Raw genomic sequence first — 25,492 nt, forward strand, 5'->3', positions numbered from 1 at the left:
GGCATCCCTGTCTGGTAGTGGTGAGTGCATGATTAAAAAAATATTAACGGTCGACATTTTTCGCATTTCTTGCAATATATTCCATTGGCATCTCAAATATTCCAATAATACCGCATCGAGTATAAATTTTCACTTCCATCAATGGTCACATTTAATCTAATATTCGAATTTCTCCGCCGGATATTCCACAAAACCCGGCACTGCCCGCACGTAATCAACTGTAACTCATTCTAGTACCGCACCGACACTAACGGAATTTTGCTCCCGTTTCGTCCGAATTTTTTTTTTGCTGTAGACCAGATCGACCTTGCCAACCTTCACTTCAAGTTCATCAAGCCAAGGACGAGCATCGCCGCGTTGGAAGAAAAATAAGGAAAGTTTCAGAAAAGTGTTCTGTGGAATATCCTCAAAAGTGAAAATCTAAAACACAAACGGGTCGCTAAAAGCGTGCGTGAAAACAGTGATTAAAACCTGTGTGAAAATTGCGAATTTCTTCGAAAGAGTATTGGTAAGTGTCGTTCTTTTTTCCACCATGTGACCATTTTGTGGAATTTTCCTTTTCGGAGGAAAAGCAGGTTGCTGGGATAAAAGAGGTTATCTTTTGTCTACAGAGTGAAAATGGTGACCGGAGGAATCGACGAGAGCAAAACGGAGGGCGAATTCGACCAGCAGCAGCTGGACGAAAGTTGCTCGGATGAAAGCGACACCGGACCGGCCGGGGCCCTCTCGTCCAAGTTCGACCGGACGGATGTGTCCATCAATACAAATCCGCTGCCCTACGGGAAGTACACCTTGATTGGCATCGACATTGATACGACGGGTCGTAGACTGATCGATGAAATTGTCCAGATCTCCGCCTACACGCCGGAACATCAGTACTCGCAGTACATCATGCCGTTGATGAACCTGAATCCGGCCGCCCGTCAACGGCACCAGGTTCGCGTCATTACCGTTGGATTCTTCCGGATGCTGAAAAGCATGCAGACTTACCGGGTGGTGAAAACCAAGACCGAAATCTCCGCCCTGAACGAATTTATCAACTGGCTGGAAGAGCGGTACCGGGAGGACGAAGGTTCCGAAGGCATTGTCCTGATCTACCATGAGCAGCGCAAGTTTGTCCCATACATGCTGATTGAGGCCGTGAAAAAGTACAACCTCCTGGATCGCTTTAAATCCATTGTAAAGTCCTTTGCTAACGGTTTCAAGCTGGCCGAGGAGAAGTGCAGCAAAACCATCAAGTACTTCTCGATCCGACAGCTGGCCAAGCTGGTGCTGGACGAAAGCGAGGCGAAGGATGGATTTGAGGGAAATGCCGCGTACCGGGCGCGTTTGGCGTACCAGCTGGCGCGTCGATTGTCCAAAGGTAAGAAAGACTCAACCATTTTGAATGCGCCTATGAAACATCTCTTTGTTCTATTGTTCTGGTTTGGGCTTTTGTTAACGCAATGTAGGTACAGTGGGCGAAAATGGACTCAAAATCGTCACTATTGCAAGCACGAGAATCGAATGGTGATAGTCTCGTCCATAGCAGACTTCGAGAAATGCCTGATTCTATCCTATTTTTCTAATTTTTGCTCCTCTTCCGTACATTACAAGATCAATGAAGTCCAAATGTGGACTACAGTGGGATTCCGTTTTTGGCAACAAAGTCGAAATTTTCAGTCAGTCTTCCCATACGAACACCGAACACGCTGGCTCAGGTGGTTTCGTACTCTCCTTGTACTGTGTTCTAGTGTGCAAACCGAAAGTATTGATCTTAGTTGATCTGCTTAAATCAGGCCTGCCCAACCTTTTTGAACTGCACATCGCAGGAATAATTTTGTGTCGCGGGCCACATTTTTAAACGTACAAGTATTCCCATGAAGTCTACCGAAAATCAGTAAATGAAGTTCATAAAATCTGCCAAGCATTTTGCTGGACATTGTGAGAGTCCCTTTCAAAATTATATAATAATCTAGTCCTGAATATTTTGCAGAATTTACCCCATAAATTATGAATCCTGTGAGAATAACATCCAGGATGTTTTAGAATCGTACTCCGAATTCTTTCAGAATCCGACCTAATATTATTAGCATAAGCTGGAATGTGCTAAAATCCAGTTCAAGCGTTTACGAAAATTTTAGTCAATATGTCCATGATTTTACAACTTTCGTGCCTATAGGATTCCTTAGGAATCTCACTCAATAATAATTTTGAAATGCGACCTAGATACAGTATTGGACAAAACATTTGCAACTTTTTCGATTTTCCATACAAAATGACCAACTTTGGTAAGCTATATCTCAGCTATTTATGGACCGATTTGAATGAAATTTTGGCAGAACATCAGACATAACTTGAATTTCAACATATATTTTTGAGTGATTTTTCCAATTACATGGTCAAAAGCATGGCGTTTGCGTGGTCAGCATAGACTATTCAGCCATTAGGGTCAGGCGGGGTAAGATGAGCACCCTAAGGATAAGCGCGATTTAAGCCTACTTGAACGTTATTATTTTGGTAAAATTGGTAACCATCCTTATCTTTTACATTGTTACTTTGACCTCCAACCATTAGAAGTTTTAAAAAGTGATAAATAGTTTTCCAAATAACACTTTAAAAAATAGCTTTTTTTATCATCGGTCAAAAAAACTGCGGGGCAAGATGGGCACCCACATAAAAAGATGCAATTTACTAAAGAAAACTATTATTTTTCAATGCTTGCAATATCCCAAGATATTATATTTAATATCTGATAATATATATCTTCAACTAGCTTAGTTTTTAAAACTTTTATCAGAAAATAAATAACTTTTCATAAATTGCTAAGATTTTACTTAAAAAACGATTAAATTTGTTGTTTGTTTCTATATTTTTTAGAAAAATTGTTTTGTGCAAAGAAGATACCGTAAGTCAAGCTCACAGCTAAATGTGGTTCTATAATTTCACACTTTTACTTAATTTTGAACATAGTGCTCATCTTGCCCCCCAAGGGTGTAAATTTATTGATATAATCAAAACAATTGAAATATTTTTTAAATTTGATAAAAAGTTTTGCTCCTGATTATCTACAGAAGATTATTCTATAACTATACGGCCAAAAACGTATGAATTAATTTGTTTACGCAAAAAAAATATCACTTTTAAATGAACAAATCTTATATGAAAAGGTAAATTTTTGGACTTCTATGTATTTTGGACAATATTTACGTTGTGCTGTTGATTTTTTAGCTGAAATTTATGGCCATCATATCAATTTAATGATATTCATCAGAACCCCAAATAATGTATTGAAAACATATCGGTAGGAACGACACAAACTAGGGGTGCCCATCTTGCCCCGGGTGCTCATCTTGCCCCACATTCCCCTACCCCTCCTATCATCGGCTTTGGATTGACTTGCGCTCTCATTGCCCCACCAAACGCTGCAAAATGAAAATTAAATGGAAATACGGGTCTGCTGGGTCATTTGGCATAAGGTCATTTGGCATAAAGGACATTTGGCATAACGATCATTTGGCATAATTTTGAACAATGTGAAAATAAAGGGTCATTTGGCATAACGGACATTTGGCATAATATCAAGTCATGTGTAAAGTAGGAATCAATTGGCATAATATCAAACCATATGTGAAGTAAAAGTCATTTGGCATATCGGACATTTGGTGTAATATCAAATTATCTGAAAAATAAGGGTTATTTGGTATAATAATGCAAAAACTCCTTTTTTTCACATAGCACTGTTGTAATATTACGCAAGAGAATAGGTCATGTTAAAAAGAAGGCAAATTCCTACATAAAAAATAACACGTCGAATCGCTATAGCAATAACCCTAGAAAGAATACCTTATGTTTAAAAGAAGGGTAAATCTCTAGATAAATATCATGACTAAACAGGATAACAGAAGATGAACTAGTGTGTCAATCATTGACGCAATATTTCTTAATTTCAAATTAAAAATTGAAAACAAGGTCATGACTTTGAAAAACAGAAGAAAAAAAATGCAGCACCATTGCTGCTACAATTATCTTTTAAATAACATAATTTTGGTTTTTTTCAACAAACCCGATCAACCAGTGCACACTGGTCCAGGAAGCTAATTTGGGCGGACATGCGGTTTTCGTCTCGATTTATTGATTTTAGAGCCATAGTTGCTTCTGATAATTTGTTCAGAATTTTAGGTTCCGGGTCATTTGGCCGAAAGGGTCATTTGCCCGAACGCCTTTTGGTTGAATGTCGTTCGGCCGAAATTGAAAACAAAAGTGAACTATTGTTAGCATGGATTTATAATGAATTTCAAAGAACTTATTCAGCTTACTTATGAAGAAGGTTACACCATCATAGCTTTTTAGTAGTAGTTCATGAAACAGTTCGTGCTGAAAGAAGAACAACCTAAATGTAAGCAGTTATTCACTTCTCTGCTAGCGGTGATAGCCACCTGCAGATGTTTGTAGTTAGCTTTTGACAGTAACTTAAAAAGTTTTGGATCGGGTTTCTTTGATCCCTCGAATCGTACTATGTAATATATGTCATGGTTCTAGCAACCACAAGTCTTGGTTTCTTTGATTTAAGTATTTCCCGAGTCGTTTATTGCTATACGCAAGCAACGGTACAAAGTTCAGTTCACATGTTGCAATCTTAAACTTGGAGAAGAATGACATCTCACCCAAGATGTGGTACAAAAAAAAATTTGAATAAGACGTAAGAGAATCTGGGGTAATCTGCACCCTTGAGGCAAAACAAACCCACGGTGCCTTTTATAATTATTTGTAAAAAAAAATGGAAAAGATTCGTTAGGGGCGGATAGGAGTGATCATGTGATGACATTTGATTTTACAAATCCAACTTCCAGAAAAATGTCTAAATTTTTCTAAAATATTTATAGAATCCCCGAAAAGTCGTTTTACTCCTGCGGTGCATATTACCCCTGATACCCTTATTATAAGCTTTAATATGAATAACTATGAGAAATACTTCACTCTTGAGAGAACAGCCTATGATCAAAAGAAGGAAAAATCTCTTATGAAAATTAAGGCAAGTGTAATGCATATAATAGTTTTTTCAGTACAACTACAAAGAACTTCCGATGATTTAAAGAAGGTAAAATTCCCAATTAAAATATAAGCTGAACTATTGTCAATAGTAATGAAACCAGTATAACTCGAAAGAATAGCCTATGTGCAAAATAAGGAAAAAATCTGATGAAATCAATAAAACACATCTTTGGTAATCCAGAGGCGAATTAACCGTCACCTCAGAGTCTTGGCGCGATGTTAGGAGTTCACAACTTCGTCCTGAATTAACGGGTCGATTTTACCATTCTCTTAGAGCTCTTATAGAGTGAAAAAAAGTTACGTCCCGTCACATCATAAAAAATCAACAAATTAATTAGTTTATCAGTTATTGGGCCACACTTATAAAACCCACACATCAGAAGAGTTGTAATTTGATTTTACGATGATCACAAGAGTGAAGTAGAGGCCAAATTCTTTTTTTTAACGAATCGTGAGTTGGTATGTTCAGCAAAGTTGTAGCAAATGATCAGAGTTGCTCAATATCGATCATAAAAGCGTATGGCTGATTTACATAAACTATTAATATCAGGTGCGAGCTATCAATATCACTTTGATTTGGCGACATCGCACGCTAGATTAAAATCACGTGACAATTCTCCTTCTCCCTGGGGCCTTCCTTAGCCGAGTGGTTAGAGTCCGCGGCTACAAAGCAAAGCCATGCTGAATCCCGAAACCCGGTCGGTTCAGGATCTTTTCGTAATGGAAATTTTCTTTGACTTCCCTGGGCATAGAGTATCATCGTACCTGCCATGCGATTTACGAATGCAAAAATGGTAACTTTTGTAAAGAAGCCTTTCAGCTGTCGTCGCTCTTGAGTGTTTTATTTTTTAGATTTTTTGGCCTACTATGTTTTACAAAGTTTTAATACTTATCATTTCCTACAACTTTGCCATAGTTGTATTTCTTATGGTTTTCATGTTATTTTATTGTTTATAGTTTGTGTGCCTTGTATCTACAGAGAATACATAAATTATTATAAAATAGATTCAGCTGTTACTAAAATAAAACAGTAATAAAATGCTAAAATCTTCAATTTAAGTATGTACAGAAAATATATTGAAATTATGCCAAATGTCCGTTATGCCAAATGACCCTCATCTTTCACTTAGTTAAAAATTATGCCAAATGACCGTTATGCCAAATGTCCTTTATGCCAAATGGCGTTATGCCAAATGTCCGCACCCTGGAAATACACAATCATATCGTAGCACCTTTTTATGCCATTTGATTTGATGCTACTTTCATTTAGAATAAGTTTGAATCTCAACTAAAAGTAAACAAGACATTTTTCCGCGGTGTAAAAAAATAATCAGCGGAAACCCGTCTAAGTAGATGAAAATGTTTTATTTTTTATTGAATATTCCATAGCTTGCTACAGGTATATTTTATGGATCTTGTATGAAATCCTACAAAATATTAGCATACCTACTTATTAAGTTTTATCCCGAAAGCTTTTGTGGGGAATTAGGTGGCGTTTTTTTTTTACAATGCCCTAATTCCGCGCTCTGTTCTTCGCAGAACAACAAACAAGTGAAACATGCAAAATTCGTCTTCACATCTGACTACTTCTCTGGAAAGTATCTTCATGCATAAAAACTAGTGATCCTTTATAGAGAGATAAGCGGAAGTAAAATGGAATGATTTGGCAACAGACCAGCAGTGCTGATTTTGCTCGGCGTCGAGAATAATATTGTAACACGGACATAACTTCCTCATTGGTAAAAAGTGTATTTTGTTTCGTTATAGATCTATGAGATACATATCCAAACTAATAAACAGCTGAAAACATCAACATCTAAAAATCGCATTGACAAACATTTGAAAAAGAAAAGTATTTCATTTTTTTGCTTCATGCAAAATTACTTTTAACGAAATAATTTCAAGCGGATTACATTACTCTTCAAGAAAAGTTTAAAACAAACATAACGCATGTTCGTTTGGCTCACACTTTGACAGCTCTCGCTGCTCGATTGGCTCACACTTTGACAGAAATGTCAGCTTCCGCGAATCTCTCTCATAAAGGATTACTATGATGCACCAATATAGTCTCTTGTGTACGTTAACACAATTTAAATTGAATGGGGACGGACCTGGTGTAGGGGTTAGAACACACGCCTCTCACGCCGAGGACCAGGGATCGAATCCCATCCCCGAGATAGTCACTTATGACGTAATAGTTATAGTGGCGACTTCCTTCGGAAGGGAAGTAAAGCCGTTGGTCCCGAAATGAACTAGCCCAGGGCTAAAAATCTCGTTAATAAAGATAGAAAAAAAATTACATTGAAGTTTACATTAAAATTAATGTTAATTTGATTGTTTCAATAGTGCGCGGAATTAGGCATTCTTATGCGCGGAATATAAAAATGCGTTTTTAAAATGCGTGAAATTAAACAATTTCAATAAATTAACTTAAAAAAATCAATTGTATGTTATGAATTTAGTCTAGTTTAAATTTTTCCCATAATCTAAAACAGATTTGCTAGCGATCCACCCATAAAGCACTTTTGTCGTTGCAATACTCATTTTTATTTAATTATTTAAATCATTTTGTATCTTACCTGCGCTGAATTACGGCACTCCATCCATGAATTACGGTACTCCATCTCCAAGCGAGCATCCACAAATCACATTCAATTTTAAATCAACACGCTCAACACACCGAACAAATGAAAAAAAAAAACGGGTCGCGCAAAACGAATTCGAATGCAGGAGCCATCACAAAGCACTCTCGAGGTAAACGCGCGCAAATCGAGAAAAAGTAAAAAAAAAACACTTATCATTTTGAAAAACATGTTTCTACAGAACATTTGCACGTGGCATAGCACCATCCGCTGAATCTTATTTCCACCAGGGGCTTATTCACAAATTTCATAACGCTGATGAGGGTGGGTGGGTGTCGTATTGATGTTACGGCTCATACAAAATTTGTAGAATGTTCATACATAAAGCGTTACGAGGGGGTGGGTGGGTGTTTAAAATGGCCATTTTCGGCGTTATGAAATATATACGAGGTAAACGTGACAAAAAATTCAAAACGCAGCTCAGAGATTATATAGCTCATATGATCCGTACAATAGCCCTACATGCCCAAAAAGGGGAATTAGCGAGCTAACGGTTACTGTTACTGGGGAATGTACTAATCATGACTTTCTTTCCCATCGACAGAAGACGACGAAAAACCACCAACAAACGACTCTACTCAGGTGGCGGCCGAGTGCGAAGAGACGCAATCGGACGACGAAGCCGAAACCGAGGAGGGCGCTGTTGGTGGATCGAACACTGCCGAAGATGAGGCCAAATCGCAAGAGAGCGGCGCAGCAACAGTTAACGCGGAGAACAATGGTGGTCCCCAGGGTCAGAACGACTCCGATGACGATCGGCATCAAACCGATGTGGACGCTGTCACCGGCCAAGTGACGACAATTCCGGAACCGCAACCACGATCCCGTCCAACGACCGAGGCCGAGCGCGAGAAGATGTGCTCGGTGCTGTGCGACCTGGCCTCACCGATCACCAGCGAAATTTCCGAGCTTGACGAGCAGGAGAAGATTCTGATTCGCCAGAATTCTCTCCGGCCGGTGTTTTTGCAGTACTTCAAGACGACTATTTATCATAGGTAAAAGGACTTCACTAGAGTACTTCGAAAGATAATCCTAATTAATTCCCTTCGTTCTATTCCCACAGAGTTAAGGCTGTAACGTACAGACGAGTGCTGGCCGAATACGGACACGATTTCGCCTCGCTCCAGCAGGTTTGGAACGACAGCAAGCGAGAGGGTCTGGAGGCGGTGGTTAACAAGATCACCGAATTGAAGGAGGAAGAGCGCACCGAGCTGGTCGAGTTGCTCGATTGCCACTACGATCCGGAGAAGCAACAGCTGAAGCCGGTGGTGAAGCGGGTGCGCGGTCGCTCTTCGAGAGGTGAGTCGTTTGGGATTTGCTGGATATATTTTTGTTCTTATTCTGGTCACTTTTTTAGATACCTTATATTTTCTTGGATGTTTAAAGCTTCTCTTTTGCTTTCCTAATTTAGTTCTTGTTCTCATTATTTGCAATCGCTTTCTAAATTTTGTATGCTGGGTTTAGCTATTTTAACCCTCCCGTTACCATGTTCCTTAACAAAAGTTTTAAAAACACGATTTTGGCTGTAACTTTTTTTTTTTTTTGCCTAATGATTACAACTTCTTCTTTTCAACAGGGCGCCTCTTCTTTGGCAACAAGAGCAACAATGTTTCCGGTAATGGCAACGGCAATGGCGGAAACTACAACGCCGCCAACAATGGCAATGTTGGCAACGGAAATGCCAAAGATCAGCGCAAAGCAGTGCATGGTGGTCGCAACAATTACCACAATAACAGTAATGCCGATATGAACAACAACCAGGGAGGTGGAAAGAACAATTACAATAACAACAGTGGCAACAATCAACCTCCATCGCCAAATGGCGGTGCCAACGGTAAGAAGTTCCGTCCCCGTCAAATGAGGCGCCGTCGGAACCAGGCAGGTGGAAGACAGAACGCGATGAATCAACAACAGCAACCGCAGATGATCCACGCCAACGCTTGAGCGGCAGAATTCACACGGCGCGCTCTCTCTTTATGTTCCTCTCCGCTGGTCGAAGTGGATTTGAATGGTATTTGAAGAACAGATTTGAATTGGATTCCTTACGTTTAGTTATGTAAGTGCTGCAGATAATTATTGCGTCTTAAGTCGATACTAGGAGGGCGTTCCGTATTCAGATGGCCAGCCAGAGGCCCGATTTGCGGGAAGCTTCGTTTAAGAAGGTTTCCCATCCTTATAGAGTTTAGGTAGTTTGAACGAGAGTAAGCTGCGTGTTACGGAGGGGTGTTATTAGTTAATAACTGATCGGTGTTTTTAAAAAAAAGTATCTTATGCTTCTTCATAGATTTTTAAACATTACATTATTGTAATCCAACCATTATTTTTATATTTACAATTTGTTTGAGCTGTTTTAGAGTCAAAATGCACTCAAAATTGCTTTTGGATTTTTTTTGGAAAACGGAAAAGCGATCGCCATGATTTTCGGCGACTCGCGGGGAAGAAAGCGCGCGCTTCCATGTGGTGTTGTCCGGAAACACGTCGCGGATCGTCTTTTTTGCATCACCCATAATGGCTAAAAGTTTAACGCAAGCAAAACTGAATATACCGGAAGATTGTAACCTCGATTGAAATGTAACGGAAAACAGGCGCGACGCGAGATGATGTGCGGAAGCAATGAAATTCGATAGTTTTCGAGTGGTAGGAGATTTGAGATAAAGATTACGCTAAAATGATTTCTTGTTAGAATTTCGCACTCACTGGTCAGGATCGCGCTATTTTCGAGCAAAACACCAATATTTACTATGTTAGGAATGGATAAAAGATCTTGAATAATGTTTGAAATGATTTGAATTTGTCGGTTTAAGAAATGCAAGTCTCTCGACCGTCTGCGATGTGTCGGGGCTCTTGTTTAATGCAAAATAAAAAAAGCGAAAGCAAGCAAACATCCCTCTTTTATTAAGATACCGTGGGGCAAGTGGGTAACGAAAATCGTATAGGGTGCCGGTACTAATGGTTGTAATGTACTAGTAGATTGAACTATGGAATAAAACGTATAATTTTCGATGAAAGCGACATGCGTTATTTTTGGTGGATAGATCGCCTCTAGTTTAGTCGATGTGCCAAATTTCAGCTTTTTATTTTATCAAAATGTCATATAAACAATAAAGTTTTCGAAAAAAAATGCTTCTTTGCACCAATAGTTGCCGTCGTGTTCCAGTAGTGGATCAATTGACGGTAGCAGTTGTGCTTATTCTGCGCGGCGTGTAAGATGAGACGAGTCGTCGTATAAGGTGACAATTGTCGACTCACTCCCATTTAATTAACATTAGTCATCTCACGTCACTCGAGGTGAGAGCGACTCACACGCCGCGCAGGATAAGTACATATGTTATGATTTTTTATTGTTTAGGTAATCCACTATTGGCACCGGCACCCTAGTTGAAGTTTTTTTAATTATAATGATTCAAAATTGATTTTTGTTCAAAACTCCAGGAAAAAATATAAAAAAAGTTTTTGAAAAACCTCTTCCATCTTTTCACTTGTTGTTTGATGAGGGGGACATTAACCCGAGGGTCATTCGTCCCTTTTGAGACTTAGTGTGTAACAATTGTTGGTTCTAGAGACCGATAATACCTTTGCATCGCCACAATCACCACGAAAAGGATGTTGATTAGTGAGGGAGAAAAAAGATCTGAAAAAACGAATTTAGTATTATATCATTTAATTCCACTAGAGCAGTGTTTCCCATTTTTTTTACTTTCGCCCCCTTGAGACCAATATTTTGTTTTTTGGAATCGCCCCCTGGTATAAAATTGGTCAAATTTAAAGGGTGCAATAGTCAGTCATAATGCTTCAATAAAAATACCCCAAAGAGAATGTCTTGTACCGTGCCAGTACCATATTAAAGACAGCGCCTTATTCTGAACAGTCCGTTCCTTATGTTGAACATTAATTGTTTTTACATCAAAAATAGTAAACTTTAAATTCGAAACATGATTCATTGTAACATTTCAAAACTAAAATACATGGTTAAGTTGTTTTTTCAACAAATATTATACGTAAAGTTCGTTTGTTGTCTATAATAAGGAACGGCAAGACAAACCAATATCCCAGCTGTTGAATTCCTTAATAATTTAAGTTATTCAAATTGGATTTCCTTAACCGTTCAAAATATGGTGCTTGCACGGTACTTGTATATTTATTTATTTATTTAGGTTTACATCAACAGACTATGTATAGTCCCAATGATATTAAAAATAAAAACAAAAATGCATATTATATAACAAAACAAACATGACAAAACATTGAATATAAAAAAGTCAAGATCGTAAAACATTTCAAACTTAAAATATGTCTTCAGTCCCTCCGGCCAGCGAAAAAGCTAGAAAATTTACGACGAAGCATATTTCGTGTCAGATGGAAATCGAAGATCGACGCCACTCGATTAAAAACACGTTGCAGACCATGAACAGCATTGCTCAATCCATAATTGGTGCGACGAAATGGAAGCCTCATCATCGAACTATTCCGCAGTGGACGAGGTTGCACGTTCAGATGCATTTGTTGCAGGATAGCTTCGCAATCGATTCTTCCGTTTAGAGTATCGACGACGGTTAAAGCTCTACAAACGTCTCTTCGAATTCGCAAAGGTTGCAAGTCGATCAGTTGGCAGCGGCTCTCGTAACTCGGAAGGCGTAAAGGGTCTCTCCAAGGTAGCCTCCGAAGTGCAAAACGAAGAAATCTCCGTTGAACTGATTCGATTCGCTCGCATCCGTTGTTGTAGTTCGGACTCCAGACCGCAGACCCATATTCCAATGTTGCTCGAACGAGGGAACAGTATAACGCTTTCAGGCAATAGATGTCGGTAAAGTTCTTTGCAGTTCTAAAGACGAAGCCAAGCGTTCTTGATGCTTTATCGACAATATAAGCGATATGATGGGAGAATGTCAGTTGCGAATCCAACAGAACACCCAAATCCTTAACGCACTGCACTCGTTCGATTGGCGTATCAAAAATGCTATACTCGAAGATTATCGGCTGTTTCTTCCGTGAAAAAGTGATTACGGAGCACTTTGCTGGATTGACGACTAGTCGGTTGAGATCACACCATCCAGCGAAGACGTTTATCTGGTCCTGGAGATAACGGCAATCTTCAATTGAGCATATTCGCAGAAAAATTTTTAGGTCGTCTGCGAACGTCAGTCGACGCCCTTCCACAACAAAGTGTACGTCGTTAAAATACAAAAGGAAAATCAACGGACCCAGATGACTGCCTTGTGGTATGCCTGATGACGCGTAAAAGCAGGGTGATCGATATTCTCCTAAAGCTACCACTAACGATCGGTGAGGTAAGAGCGGAACCATCTCAAAAGGCTACCTCCAACTCCAAGCCGAGTTTGGCGATTGCAATTTCGTGGTTTAGCTTATCGAATGCCGCAGATAGATCGGTGTAAATCACGTCCGTCTGGGCCCGAACATTCATACTCTCAGTGATGTACGACGTAAGGCATAGCAGGTTGGTAGTAGTAGAACGGCCGATAGTGAATCCATGTTGATCAGCACTCAAATACTGTCTGCAGTGTGCGCTTAGCGAATCCATGACCACCAGCTCGAACAGCTTAGCTACAGCATTCAACGATGTAATCCCACGATAGTTGTTAACGTCACGCTTGCTTCCTTTCTTATACACGGGAAACATTTCGGCTGTTTTCCAGCAAGTCGGAAATGTACCGCTGGTTAGCGAAAGCTGAAATACCTTGAGAAGCGGTTCCAACAAGCTGCCGATCATTCTTTTCACAAAAGCAGCTGGAACATCGTCTGGCCCCGGCTTGAACGAAGTTTTGAGCTGTGATGCCGCTTTCGAGATCGTTTCTTGAGTAAGGTGTATGCTGCTAAGCGTTTGATTAGCCAAAGGCACATTGTTAGCCGCGGAATTGATGGAATCGACGGAAAGTTGTTCGTTTACAAACACACTTGCAAACTTGTTTGAGAACAGATTGCAGATTTCCTCTAGGTTAGACCCAGTAGTGCCGTTGAATGTCATGGATGATGGCAAACCAACTTCCTTCCGCTGTTCGTTCACATAATTCCAGAAGGATTTGGGATGCAATTTTAGTCGGCGTTGTATTTTACTCTGATGACGATGAAAACAGAAACGACTCAAACGCTTGTATTCATAGTTGAGTCTAACGTAGTAGCATTTCGATGACCATGTGCGAAATTTGGTAAACCGTCTGAGCGCTGCTTTCTTCTTCCTCTTCAGCAAAAGAAGATCGTTGGTCATCCACGGAACACGTGAATCGATCCGAATTACTTTTTTTAGGAACGTGCCTCTCAATGACATATGCCAGGACATGAGAGAAGGTTAGTGCTGCATTATTGACATCCGTTATATCTAGAATGCAATCCCAATCTGTCTCGGACAACAATTCAGCTATACTATGGATATCAGCTTTGCGAAAGTCATATGCAACAATCAATGGACTAGAGATGAAATCACGAACAACATTGGTTTCGATGGCGACTACTAGCGGCGGATGATGAGAAACAACCTTGACCAAAGGTGCAGGGGCCGTCGATATGGAAGGAGCAGTATCACGACCACTCACGAAACAGAGATCCAGGTAGCGGCCATTTTCGTTCATCACGTGGTTGATCTGAGCCAGAGTAGCAGTACTGTAACAATCAAGAAGATTGACAGCACCAACGTGAAGCGAAGTGCGTTGATAATCGGGACACAGAAAACCACTGTGAGTTGGAGTCCATGCGATGTCTGGCAAGTTAAAATCACCAAGAACGATCATTTCGTCACTAGGGGTGGCATATTCCGAGACGACGGCGATTGATTGACAGTGCGTGTTGATGTAATCCATATCACGAGTCCGGTCCGGAGGGATGTATACCACGCATAGATAGAGTTTGCGGTCGCTAAGCTGAATAGCCACCCAAACTTGTTCCACAGAAATCCAGGATTCGTTTTCGATTACACTTGCTTTAAGCCGGGTATGGACTCCCACAAGCACGCCACCTCCAACCGTTTTGCAGCTGTTATTCGTATTTCTATCGCAGCGGAATACCTCGTATCCTTCTCCAAAAATGTAGCTCGAAACTGTTCGAGAATCAAGCCACGTTTCGGTCAAGACTATGACATCATAGCCGTGGTCCAAAAAGGCTAAATGATAGTCGTCTATCAGACCGTTCATTCCTCCAACATTTTGATAGTAAATTATGACGTCGGAGGCAGTTTGTTGAGCAGCGGCAGCACTGGAAATGGGATTACTATCAGGTGCGGAAGCATTGGATTGCGGATGGTACTTGCCGACATTCGGACTTCGGAAGACCCCGTCACCCACCCCAAGCACAGGACCGGGACGGCTGCAGGTCGCTGGCTGGAGAGGCTCGACTGTGTTGGGAGGATCAGGGGCTTCCTTAGTGCCGACGGTGATTTTGCGTCCCGGTGATGAAGTATCTCCATTAGAGGAAAGCAGTTGAACGGAACGGTGAAGCGACTGTTGCGTGAAAGAAGTAACTCCATTCCATGGAAAAGAGCGTTCAGGTTGGCTGGAAACCGAAAAACTATCAGGCGATGCAGAATTCTTTATTTGATCATACTTGCCGATATTAGGAGTTCGGAAGACCCCGTTTCCCACACCAAGCACAGGACCGGGACGACTGCAGGTCGCTGGCAGGAATGGCTCGACTGTGTTGGGAGGATCAGGGGTTTCCTCAGAGATTTCGGCAAGTGTGCGTCCCGGTGATGAAATGGAGAAAGGTGGCGTTGGAGTTGAACGATGTGGAACGCAATGACTGCAAACCAAAATGCTTTTAGGCGGCGTAAACGTTGTTAGCTGAATATACTTGCCGGTTGCTGGGATCTGGAAGACCCCGTCTCCTTCCCCAAACACAGGACCGGGACGACTGCAGGCCGCTGGCAGGAAATGCTCGACTGTGTTGGGAGGATATGGGGCTTCCTCGAGGCTGGCGGTAATTGTGCGTCCCGGGGATGAACTGGTTGGAAACGTTGCGACTCGAAACAAAGGTGATGTATTTGAAGGCTGACTGGAAACCAAAATGCTTTCAGGCGATGCAAAATTCATTTTATGTTTGTACTTGCCATTACTGGGAGTTTGGAAGACCCCTTCTCCAGACTCACACGCAGGACCGGAACGGCTGATGGTCGCTGGCAGGAGGGGCTCGACTGCGGTGAGTAGGATAGGGGCTTCCTCAGGGCCGGTGGCAAGATTGCGTTCCGGTGACAGAAAATTAGAGATGTATCGAGACTGGCCTAGAGATGATCGAGTGTCAGTAATCTCTCTCCCGGCTAGCACATTGGTTCTACTCCTGTTGTAGGAGTTGAGTACTGCGAAGGTCCAGGTGCAGGAGAAATTGTCACGGTCGGCGTGTTCAGGCGGGGAAACCACATGTTTTTTGAGTTTCCGCTTTCGAATTCTCGAAACAGAATACCTTTTGGCCAAGTTTCTGCGCTAAGAGCGGTTTCACGTAGTTTCGGATTCATACCAATTTTGAAGGAGATGAAGCTCATTCGGCTTATGTCGGTGTCCTTTTTTATCAATGGAACAACTTTAACCGAGTCTTCACACTGTACACAATCTTTGACTAGCTTTTCGATTGCCTCAGGTTTGACACTTGGGTGAATGCGAGAGAGGTACAGCCAAAACAACTCAGCAGGTTCTGGAACAGTAAGCACCTCAGTAGTGACGTTATTATCGGTGGTCACTTTGGTGCCGCCAACAAGTGGTTTATTGGGAAGCAAGCTTTCATCACGGCGTCGTTTCAAAGGTGGTTGGCGGGGAGTAAATCCAGATTTCGAGTGGGTTGGAGTTGACAATGCGATTCCTTTCGACAGTAGAGCAATCTGCTGTCCTTGCTTCGCTATTTCTCTTTTCAACTCAGCGTGAGCAATTTCTTGCTTTTCGGTTATCAGCTCAAGCGCGTTGCCAAACGACGACACAGTTGATTTGAAACGGGCACATTTCATAAGCTTCACACACTCGTTGCAAATCCAAAGCAAATTCGGACACGATTGAATAATGTTCACAAACGGCTTGTTAAGCTTCGTAGGTGAACATCTAAGATGAATCATTCTGTCACAGAACGCCATACACGAGATAAATTCTTCGTCTTCTTTTACTGGCTTAGCGCATTGATCGCAGGCACAAGTCATGATTGACTAATTTTCCGAACCTCAGAAAAACAATCGGTGGAGATGCTTCTGTACGAATATGGATTCGAGTCACTGTAGCAAAAGTACGGTTGTCGAAAAAGTGCACAGAGAGGACAGTCAACGACAACAACGACCAACGGCACTGATGAATAGATATCAACAGAGTTTTTTCTCAATTTCTTCCGCTATCTACACTCGCTCTTCTAATTCACTTGTTGCACTGCTGGAATCGATGCAGATTCACACAAAAATCGGTATTTTAGGTGATTTAACACAGGTGAAAAACGCGATTTAATCGGAGCAAAACAGAAGCAATACGACGCGAGTCAATAGTCCTTTGAACAGCTCAGCTAATGGTGAATAAGCGAGAATAATAAGTTAGCTATCTCTTTGGGGCCCTCTTTCGCAGCTACTATTTATCAAACTTGTCACAACTTGCGAAACATTGTCAATATCATTAATGGTGGTAAGCTCCATCGAAGTTAATACGCCAATCGCGTATTATCCTCGATTTTACTGTAGTATTATCCTCGATTTTACTAAAGTAAAATCGAGGATAATACGCGATTGGCGTATTAACTTCGATGGAGCTTCCACCATAAAAGAGTCATGCAATATCTATCGTATGCATTATTAAAAAATCTATTATCCTATCCACATTAGCCATGTGCAATCATCGAAAAAAATATTTTTTTTTATTTTCGACTTACTTTCTGCTTTTTTATCTTTTCTTTTATGTTTCTTAAGTTGTTGAAATACATTTGCGAAATTTTTGATAATACATCTTCGGCTGTTCTGGAAACAGTCCAATCTATGTACAAAATATAATGAAAAAACCTAGAATTGTTTCAACTCTTCATTCACTGAAAAATAACGTTTAATTTAGATATTTTTGAAGCTTTTATCCATGCAATTTCATTCCACTCAGGTCTATTTTTAAGTAGGGTGATTTACGTATATGGCATTCAGTGATTTTATCATTGGAAGCCGACTTTTGTCCACCAAAGTCACATAAATTTATTTATAAAAAATGAGTAAATTAACAAATGAGTGAGAAACAATTGAAACTTGATCTGCCTCATTCTAAAGATTGCCTAACAGAAAGTCGTCAAACTTTACTTTGGACTTAGAAATAAATTTCAAACATCGCCAAAAATTTCTGCTTTCAAATTTAATTTCTGTTCTGTCTGTTATTTTTAGCAAAAATCATTTAGGTCTCAATGACAATCAAATTTGTCTATTACCATGCCCACACAGTTACGGATCACCCACAGTGACGGATCACTTTGGCGTTCAACATCGGATAACTCGCTCAAAACATAAACGTTGACGTAAAACATATTTTTCCCCTGTTATACTGTTTGTCTTCTACCATTTGTAATGTTGAGCACAACATTCAACCGCTAAAAAACGGTGTAGTTGACAAATGTTTAGTTGGTAGCACACAGCTATCATTATATGGTCGTTTCCTGTAAGAAGTGCCGTCAACATTCATAAGCTCCCACAGGTGGTAAAATTCAAATGTTATAGCATGTTTTATGCTCGTTCGCTTCGATTTAGTATGAATTCATCTTTGGAAAACATTTTACTTGAATTTTTATTCTAAATACCGAATATTAGCACTTCTAATTAGTGATCCATAATATGGACCAGGAAATTATTGTTTACCACGGTTATGGATCACTTCCAAAGAATGTAGATTTCTGCTATTTTATGCATTGAATTCGACATTTTCAGACAATAGCACTAAGGATAAAACTAATAAAACATCAAGGTTTGTAAATTTTCTTTTTTAGCAGACAAAAATGGGTGGAAAACTTGGTGTGGAGCGCAAACAGTTCATGTCTCAATTACTACAATGCAGTATCACAATAAAAAGGGCATTTTACCCTTGTTTCTAGCTCTTACACTATTATTTTTGGCAGTAATATATAACACATTGTTAACATTCGCCATACCATGCAATACATATGCATTGAGTTGAAAATCTCTTGATTTTGCGCACTGATCCGTAATATGTCACAATTTGATCCATAATATGAAAATCGATCCATAATATGGTTTTCAGGAACCGATACAATTTTTAATTTGTATGCAATCCTATGTAAATATTACACTCAAAACAGTTTACTAACAGAAGTTCCAATTTAAAACGATTCGATTCGTGCTTTTAAATTACAATTTAACGTTTTCCATGTCGTTTTATTGAATTTTATAGGTTGGCCTCCACACTATTTGATCCATAACTGTGGGGTCATGGTATAATTTAAAAACGAATTTAAAAATTTAACCGATGAAATAATAAGGTTCAAATAAATTCTTCTTCAGATGTATATGCTATCATTAAAATATGAATGTTTCTTATAAACTTTAAATCTATGCTTGTTTTTCAATTGCTTCCACTTTCGCCCCCTTTCTAGCATTTTCGCCCCCCAAATTTAGTTTTACAAATTTTCTCCCTCCTGGGTCTGAAAATCGCCCCCAAGGGGGCGAATTCGCCACTTCTGGAATCACTGCACTAGTGTTTGTATCCTTTGACAGATACGCGTATTTCGACCTCGACTGTAAGGCCGAGTAGAAGTGTCTGCATAAGCCCTAGACCCGGCTTAAAAAATGACGAGCACGTACCTTTTCTTTGATTTGTTTGTCGAAGAAACTAAAAATAACCTTTGAATATTTTTACATTACAAATGTCATCGATAACTTTTCAAATTGAGGCTTTATGAATCGCTTTTGCACTCTCTCACTAACAGATGGAGATGCAGAGCAGTGTTGATCAGACTCATTTCCCCGAAATTCGAATTGTGAAGCCATGAGCTGTTATAACTGTGAGTTGTATTCCTGAGATGGAGGGGGAGGTGGTTGGGCTTGAGTGTTGCACATGGGATCCGACAGTTTCGATCTCGGTGGGCCGCAATTCAAGTTTCGGTGAAATGATTCGCACTCACTCACTCACTCATTTCATTTCACCGAAACTTGAATTGTGGCTCTCTGGGATCAAAATTGATCGATTTTGTGTGCAGTACTCAAGCTTAACCATCTGCTTTTCTATCTTAGGAGGATAGAGCATGGTTGTAGTAGTTCGTGGCTTCGTAGTTCGGAAAATGTTATTTTCGGGGAAATGAGTCTGAACAACACTGCTCTGGGATCAAAATTGATCGATTTTGTGTGCAGTACTCAAGCTTAACCATCTGCTTTTCTATCTTAGGAGGATAGAGCATGGTTGTAGTAGTTCGTAGCTTCGTAGTTCGGAAAATGTTATTTTCGGGGAAATGAGTCTGAACAACACTGATGCAGAGGTGATCTCGGTTTCTAGTAGCAATGAGCGTCACACTTTATTCTTTCCCTTCCTCGATTACCGTAAGGACGTTTTTGAAATTGTACATTTGGGTTAATTCTACAAGTGGCGTGAGGTGACAATTGTCGGTGTCGTATAGCGAGGTGACAATTCTCAACTCGAGTGAAGTAACTCGCCGTGCAAATCAAATGGAGAGTCACTTCACTCGAGTCGAGAAATGTCACCTCGCTATACGACACCGACAATTGTCACCTCACGCCACTCGTAGAATAAACCCAATTGAAGATGGTATGCTACTCCCAAGCTGCCTTTGTTGGTTACCTGTCTTCTTCTTCTTGGCATTACGTCCTCTTTAAGAAAGATCATGCTTCTCAGCTTAGTATTCATTTTTTTTTTTCTTTTTTAGGGACTGCTCTGACGGGGCATTCATCTCTGTAAAAATAAGTTTATTTACCAAGACTATTCAAAAATACATTTTAAAGTTATATCCTATCATACAGTCCTACTTTCTTTATAAATTTGATGGTTTTATCATCGACCTTTTTATCATTAGGTACACAATATTTCATCCAATTTGTTACTTGGTCCATACTCCTGTTTTTCAGCGTTATATCGTTGGCAAGTAGCCAACACGTGATGGACAGTTAATTTACGATTACATACTGTGCATCTGTCAGGTGGACGATTCTCAAAAATGTGTTCTTCAGTGAATTTAGCGTGCTCTGTTCTTAATCTAGGGGAATTAAGGGCATAATGGACACATCACGCAAATGCTTATTGTAAGACCATACAATGAAATTTTTTTAATTTACTCCCGGCTAGTTTTCAAATTAGATATTGATACGACGTGCTACATCCATTCATGATAATAAAAATAATATCACATGTCAGAAAAGTAAAATAGAATATTAGGTAGAAAACACTTGAATAAAATTCAATGATTCCAACATATTTAATGACTGTCAGTCATTCCGATATGTAGAAGGGCTCTTCCTCTATTATAAGAGCTTAAAAGAACTTTTCGTTACTTTGCTCAAAAATTAGATTCTCCAACCGCCTTGCTTATATGCCAATTTGAAGCAGAAAAAAACTTAAAGTAAAATTTCAAAGGATAATTTATGCAAAATGCCAATCATTTCAAATGCAATACAGATTTCATACAGTGTTTGAACTTTTGATGAAGTATGCATATTCTCATAGATTAAGGGGGTGTCCATTTCGCCCCGGGTGTTCATTATGCTCCTAATCCCCCTACTTAACACAATTTGCTCTTCCCTATCACTTCTATCTACAGGTTTACATACATTTTGCATCACCATTCTCAACGTATTTCTTATTGCTTGATCCCTTGATCTTATTGTTTGATATGAGCTCTCCAGATTTTATTTTGCATCCATGATGATATCTTGTCTTGGGACAATAGTTGTGATTGCTAATTGCTCTCTTCCATGTCGCGCTGCTGTATCTGCATTTTCGTTGCCTAGTATTCCTGAATGGCCAGGTATTCAGCAAAATCGGGTATTTTTCTCTTTGGAGTCACTTTCAATACACTGAAAATAGTATTTTTTTGATACTTTCTCCACAGATAACTTTCTCTATTCCAGAGCTTTGAGACAGCTGGCAGAGTTGGAGAAAACTGCTTGATTTGTAATGCACTTAACCGCTTCAGATAGTACTTAAGCTTCTGCGGTAAAAACTGAACATTGGCTAGGTAGTCAAGCTTCAACCATCAGATTAGGTCCGATTACTCCATATCCAAGTTTCCCATCTGCTAGCGAGCCAGCAGTGTACCAATGCTCAAATCCTTGATATTTTTCCCCCATAACTTGTCGAAATATTTCACGGGCCACCTGAGGGGTTTGTCCAGCTCTTATTTTTGTTTTGCTTGACCAATCGATGCTGGGACCTTTTTGATTCCACGTTCTGGTATGTGCCGTCACTAATATGCAAAGTTTGGGTAGTTATATTGCAATTGCTCGTTTGATTTAAGTGCTCAATACTACGTGTTCAAAAGGAAGACATCCTGACTCAACCATCAATGAAAGTATATGAGTGGTATGGAATGCGATCTATGCCGTCCTAATGATTTGATTGTATGTTGATGCTAATTGTTCAATGTTTTCCAATCGTAGCACCTTTAGTCCATAGAATGGTATTCCCAATGTACACAAGTGTTTTGCGATCTTGAAATGGCCTTTAATAGGTTTAGTCGACTCTTACAATCTTCCTTGAGTTGCTTCGTGTGTTGGCTGAAATTACATTTACGATCAAAAAGATGATGCCAAGGATTCTGGTTGTCTTTGGTTTGGCAAGCTCAGTTCCTTCTAGAAAAATATTTGCACCTTCGTCTCTCTCAAATTGCACTCGAAAACCGCCTCCATTAAATGTTTGTGCCATACTCTATCATAAGCCTTCAGTTTATACCGAATAGCTATTATGGCAAATGGCCCGTTCCTTTTTTATATGTAGGGGTGATCGGGGCAATATGGGTCGCCTAATAAAAACGTCATGAAATGCATAGAAAAACTGCAAAAACTATTGTTTAAATGTTAGTGACTTGTACACTAACATGTTTTCTTCTATGTTATGTCGATAATTAATGTTAACCTTAACTTGAAAATTATTTAAAGAACGTTTTTGAAAACCATGTTTTCCTGTGTGTTCACTAACCATATGGGGCATTATGAGCCACTTCATTCAATCGTATGATTTTTATTTAATACAATATAGAGAAGAGTGAATGATAAAGTGTACGATATTGGAAAGTAAATTATATTAGCTTTGCTTGAAATTGTCAATTCTAGCGGCTTATTTTTGATAGATACATAAGGCGGCATCCCCAAATTACGTAACGCTCTAGGGGGAGGGGGGGAGTAGGCTCAAGCGTTACGACTCATATAAAAATTTGAAATTTTTCATACAAAAAGCGTTACGGAGGGGGGGGGAGGGGGTTAAAAATTTCCAATTTTAGCGTTTCGTGATAAATGGACGCTGCCTAACACATAGTAAACAGACCATGTATTTCTAGTATTAATTTGCAACACTTGGTTCAACCTATTTTCTAGCAAAGTTTTTTGGTGCAACAAGATGACTACGCAGTAAAGAAATAAAGTAGTATATAAAGGCAATGCGTTTTTATGTTCAAAACACCGTGTTTGCGCCGGTCACCGATTGCATTAGAATTTATACTCATGTCTATCAGTCACCACTACAGGATCACTAACTCTATCATTAGTGTCCGAGTAGATGACCTATAGTTGTACTCTTCTGTCTGGTGTAGTTTATAAACCCATTTCAACAACCCATACAGTACTGATCGTGTAACGATCATCAGGTGGGCCGATAGCAGGTAGCAAAATGCTACTCAAAAACATCGCACTCGGTCAGCGATCAGAACCAATGACTACATCTAACCAGTCGAAAATAAACCAGCATTAGATACAGTCCGTTGCTTATCATTATTGTACCGATCCTATAACATTTCCCCGAATACCATTACCCCGAAAACCATCACCCCGAAAGTCAATACCCCGAATGGTCAAGTACCCCGAAAACCAATACCCCGAAAACCATTACCCCGAATAGTCCGTTACCCCGAATACCATTTCCCCGAATGGACCATAACCCCGAATTTTCTTGGCACGAAAAATTGAAGATCCGACAAATGAATCCCATATACCTATTTCATAGAATTTTGATTTTCATTTGAATTTTTGTTCTTAATGTTATCAAAGATTTATTATTCTTTTAATCAACAGCTATTCTTCATGAGCCAGGTGAGAACCCAAATTTTACTCACAGGCGTGTACTTGATTTTGTGAGAATGATTGTGTTCACAGCAATAAATCATTTTTCGAACTGATGATAATGCTGACATGTTAATATTAGATACATTTCCCGCCCTCTTTCAAAAGCGTTATATTATTTGTTAATGTATAATTATATTTTTATATTGCTGGAGGCAATGCGAGTTCAACATATTCTAAAATGTCATTAGACTATGGTTTGAAAAATGTCAGATGAAAATGTTAACTGATATTAAACTGACCACTATTTCAAAAGTACATCGCTAAAGAACAGCCTATGATAAAAGAAGAAAAAAATCACTGTTGAAAGCGTCAATAATTATGATGCCAACAATCACTTTGTTAGTGCAACTTCCGAAAGAATAGCCGATAACTAAAAGAAGGACAAATCTCTTCTTGGAAATTGTAATACTGACAAGATGTAATACAGACAAGTAATGCAGGGGCTTATTTTCATTTATTTTTTTGAAGTCACTGCCAACTTTGAATTTCGCTCAAGACAATTTTGTCAGTCGATTTTTTTACCGCTATTGCTCAAACTTCAACTCAAACGGTACAACTCGAAAGAACAGCCTATAACTCAATGAAGAGAAAATCATTGATTTAAATTTTTACACTGCCATTATACAACCTCGAAAGAACAGCCGATGTTTGAAAGAATAAAAAATCACCAATAGGAATAGTAGTAACTTAACTCTCCCTTACTCGATATTCTGTATCTCGATATTTCCCCTAACTCGATGGAATGCGCGGTCCCTTCAATCTAGCATACTTTGATCCCTCTGTAAGTCGAAACCTCTCTAACTCGATGTTCCCTAACTCGATGCGATCTGTTTCAGTTTCCTATGCAAGTTTACCTCTCTAACTCGATATTTTCATGGAAATTTCCAAATATTCTCCAAATGTTCATAAATTTCATAAATTTGATAATTATGATTATAGTGATAGTAAAATGAAGGTTCACAAGTCATTTCAGGGTGATAAAAAATTAAAATTTTGAAGACTATGCAAAAAGTGTCACGTTGGCAAATGTACAAAAAATTTACTATTTTTCACATTTAATTTACTATTTTAAATGTACTTTGTCGAAACAATCAAAATTTCGAAAATTGAAAAAAATGTGTTCTGTATCTCGATACCTCCCTAACTCGATGATCCTTTCAATATCGAGTTAGGGAGAGATAACTGTAGTTACTAAGCCGAAAACTTTCAGGCTCAAATTCGCGAGCTTCCTTGAAGAATTTCTTGAAGTGCATCACTCATTTTCGGGGAAGTGTCGTATTAGGGGAACTGGTTTTCGGGGTAATTTACCATTCGGGGTAATGGTTTTCGGGGTAATGTGTCATTCGGGGTAACGTTGCATTCGGGGTAATGGTTTTCGGGGTACTGGTTTTCGGGGAGATGGTTTTCGGGGTAATGGTATTCGGGGAAGTGTTATAGGACCATTGTACCGTGTTGCAAATTGTACAGTTGTGAACCGCAGTTAAGTCCAATATATTGGAAGGAGCAACGATCGAGATGCTCTTACCAACAAGGCTGTGCTGTCAACTGTGACGCACATCAGGCAACACGCGAAAGCATCACCTAC

The 25,492-nt window shown here is 39.6% G+C and overlaps 1 protein-coding gene and 1 long non-coding RNA gene across 2 annotated transcripts in view; one reads left to right on the forward strand and one right to left on the reverse strand.

The window, feature by feature from the left end:
- Positions 1 to 25,492, reverse strand: part of LOC110675450 — a 67,802-nt gene that overhangs the window by 15,489 nt on the left and 26,821 nt on the right. The gene's annotated exons all lie outside the window — the stretch shown is intronic.
- LOC5572898 (maternal protein exuperantia-2) lies at positions 290 to 10,558 on the forward strand. The gene is made up of 5 exons (XM_001654190.2): positions 290 to 508; positions 612 to 1,363; positions 8,221 to 8,671; positions 8,740 to 8,975; positions 9,253 to 10,558. The coding sequence occupies exons 2-5, from the start codon at positions 619 to 621 to the stop codon at positions 9,618 to 9,620; spliced, it is 1,800 nt and encodes a 599-aa protein (XP_001654240.1). The 5' UTR covers positions 290 to 508; positions 612 to 618; the 3' UTR covers positions 9,621 to 10,558.

Source organism: Aedes aegypti, chromosome 2, assembly GCF_002204515.2.
Source record: "Aedes aegypti strain LVP_AGWG chromosome 2, AaegL5.0 Primary Assembly, whole genome shotgun sequence".
Classification (NCBI taxonomy): domain Eukaryota; kingdom Metazoa; phylum Arthropoda; class Insecta; order Diptera; family Culicidae; genus Aedes; species Aedes aegypti.

Excerpts from the sequence above, each read along its gene's own strand:
- LOC5572898 (XM_001654190.2), top strand. The coding sequence starts at position 619 with ATGGTGACCGGAGGAATCGACGAGAGCAAAACGGAGGGCGAATTCGAC. Across the intron at positions 8,672-8,739 it reads AAGACGACTATTTATCATAG|AGTTAAGGCTGTAACGTACA; the intron begins GTAAAAGGACTT and ends CTATTCCCACAG. Across the intron at positions 8,976-9,252 it reads GCGCGGTCGCTCTTCGAGAG|GGCGCCTCTTCTTTGGCAAC; the intron begins GTGAGTCGTTTG and ends TCTTTTCAACAG.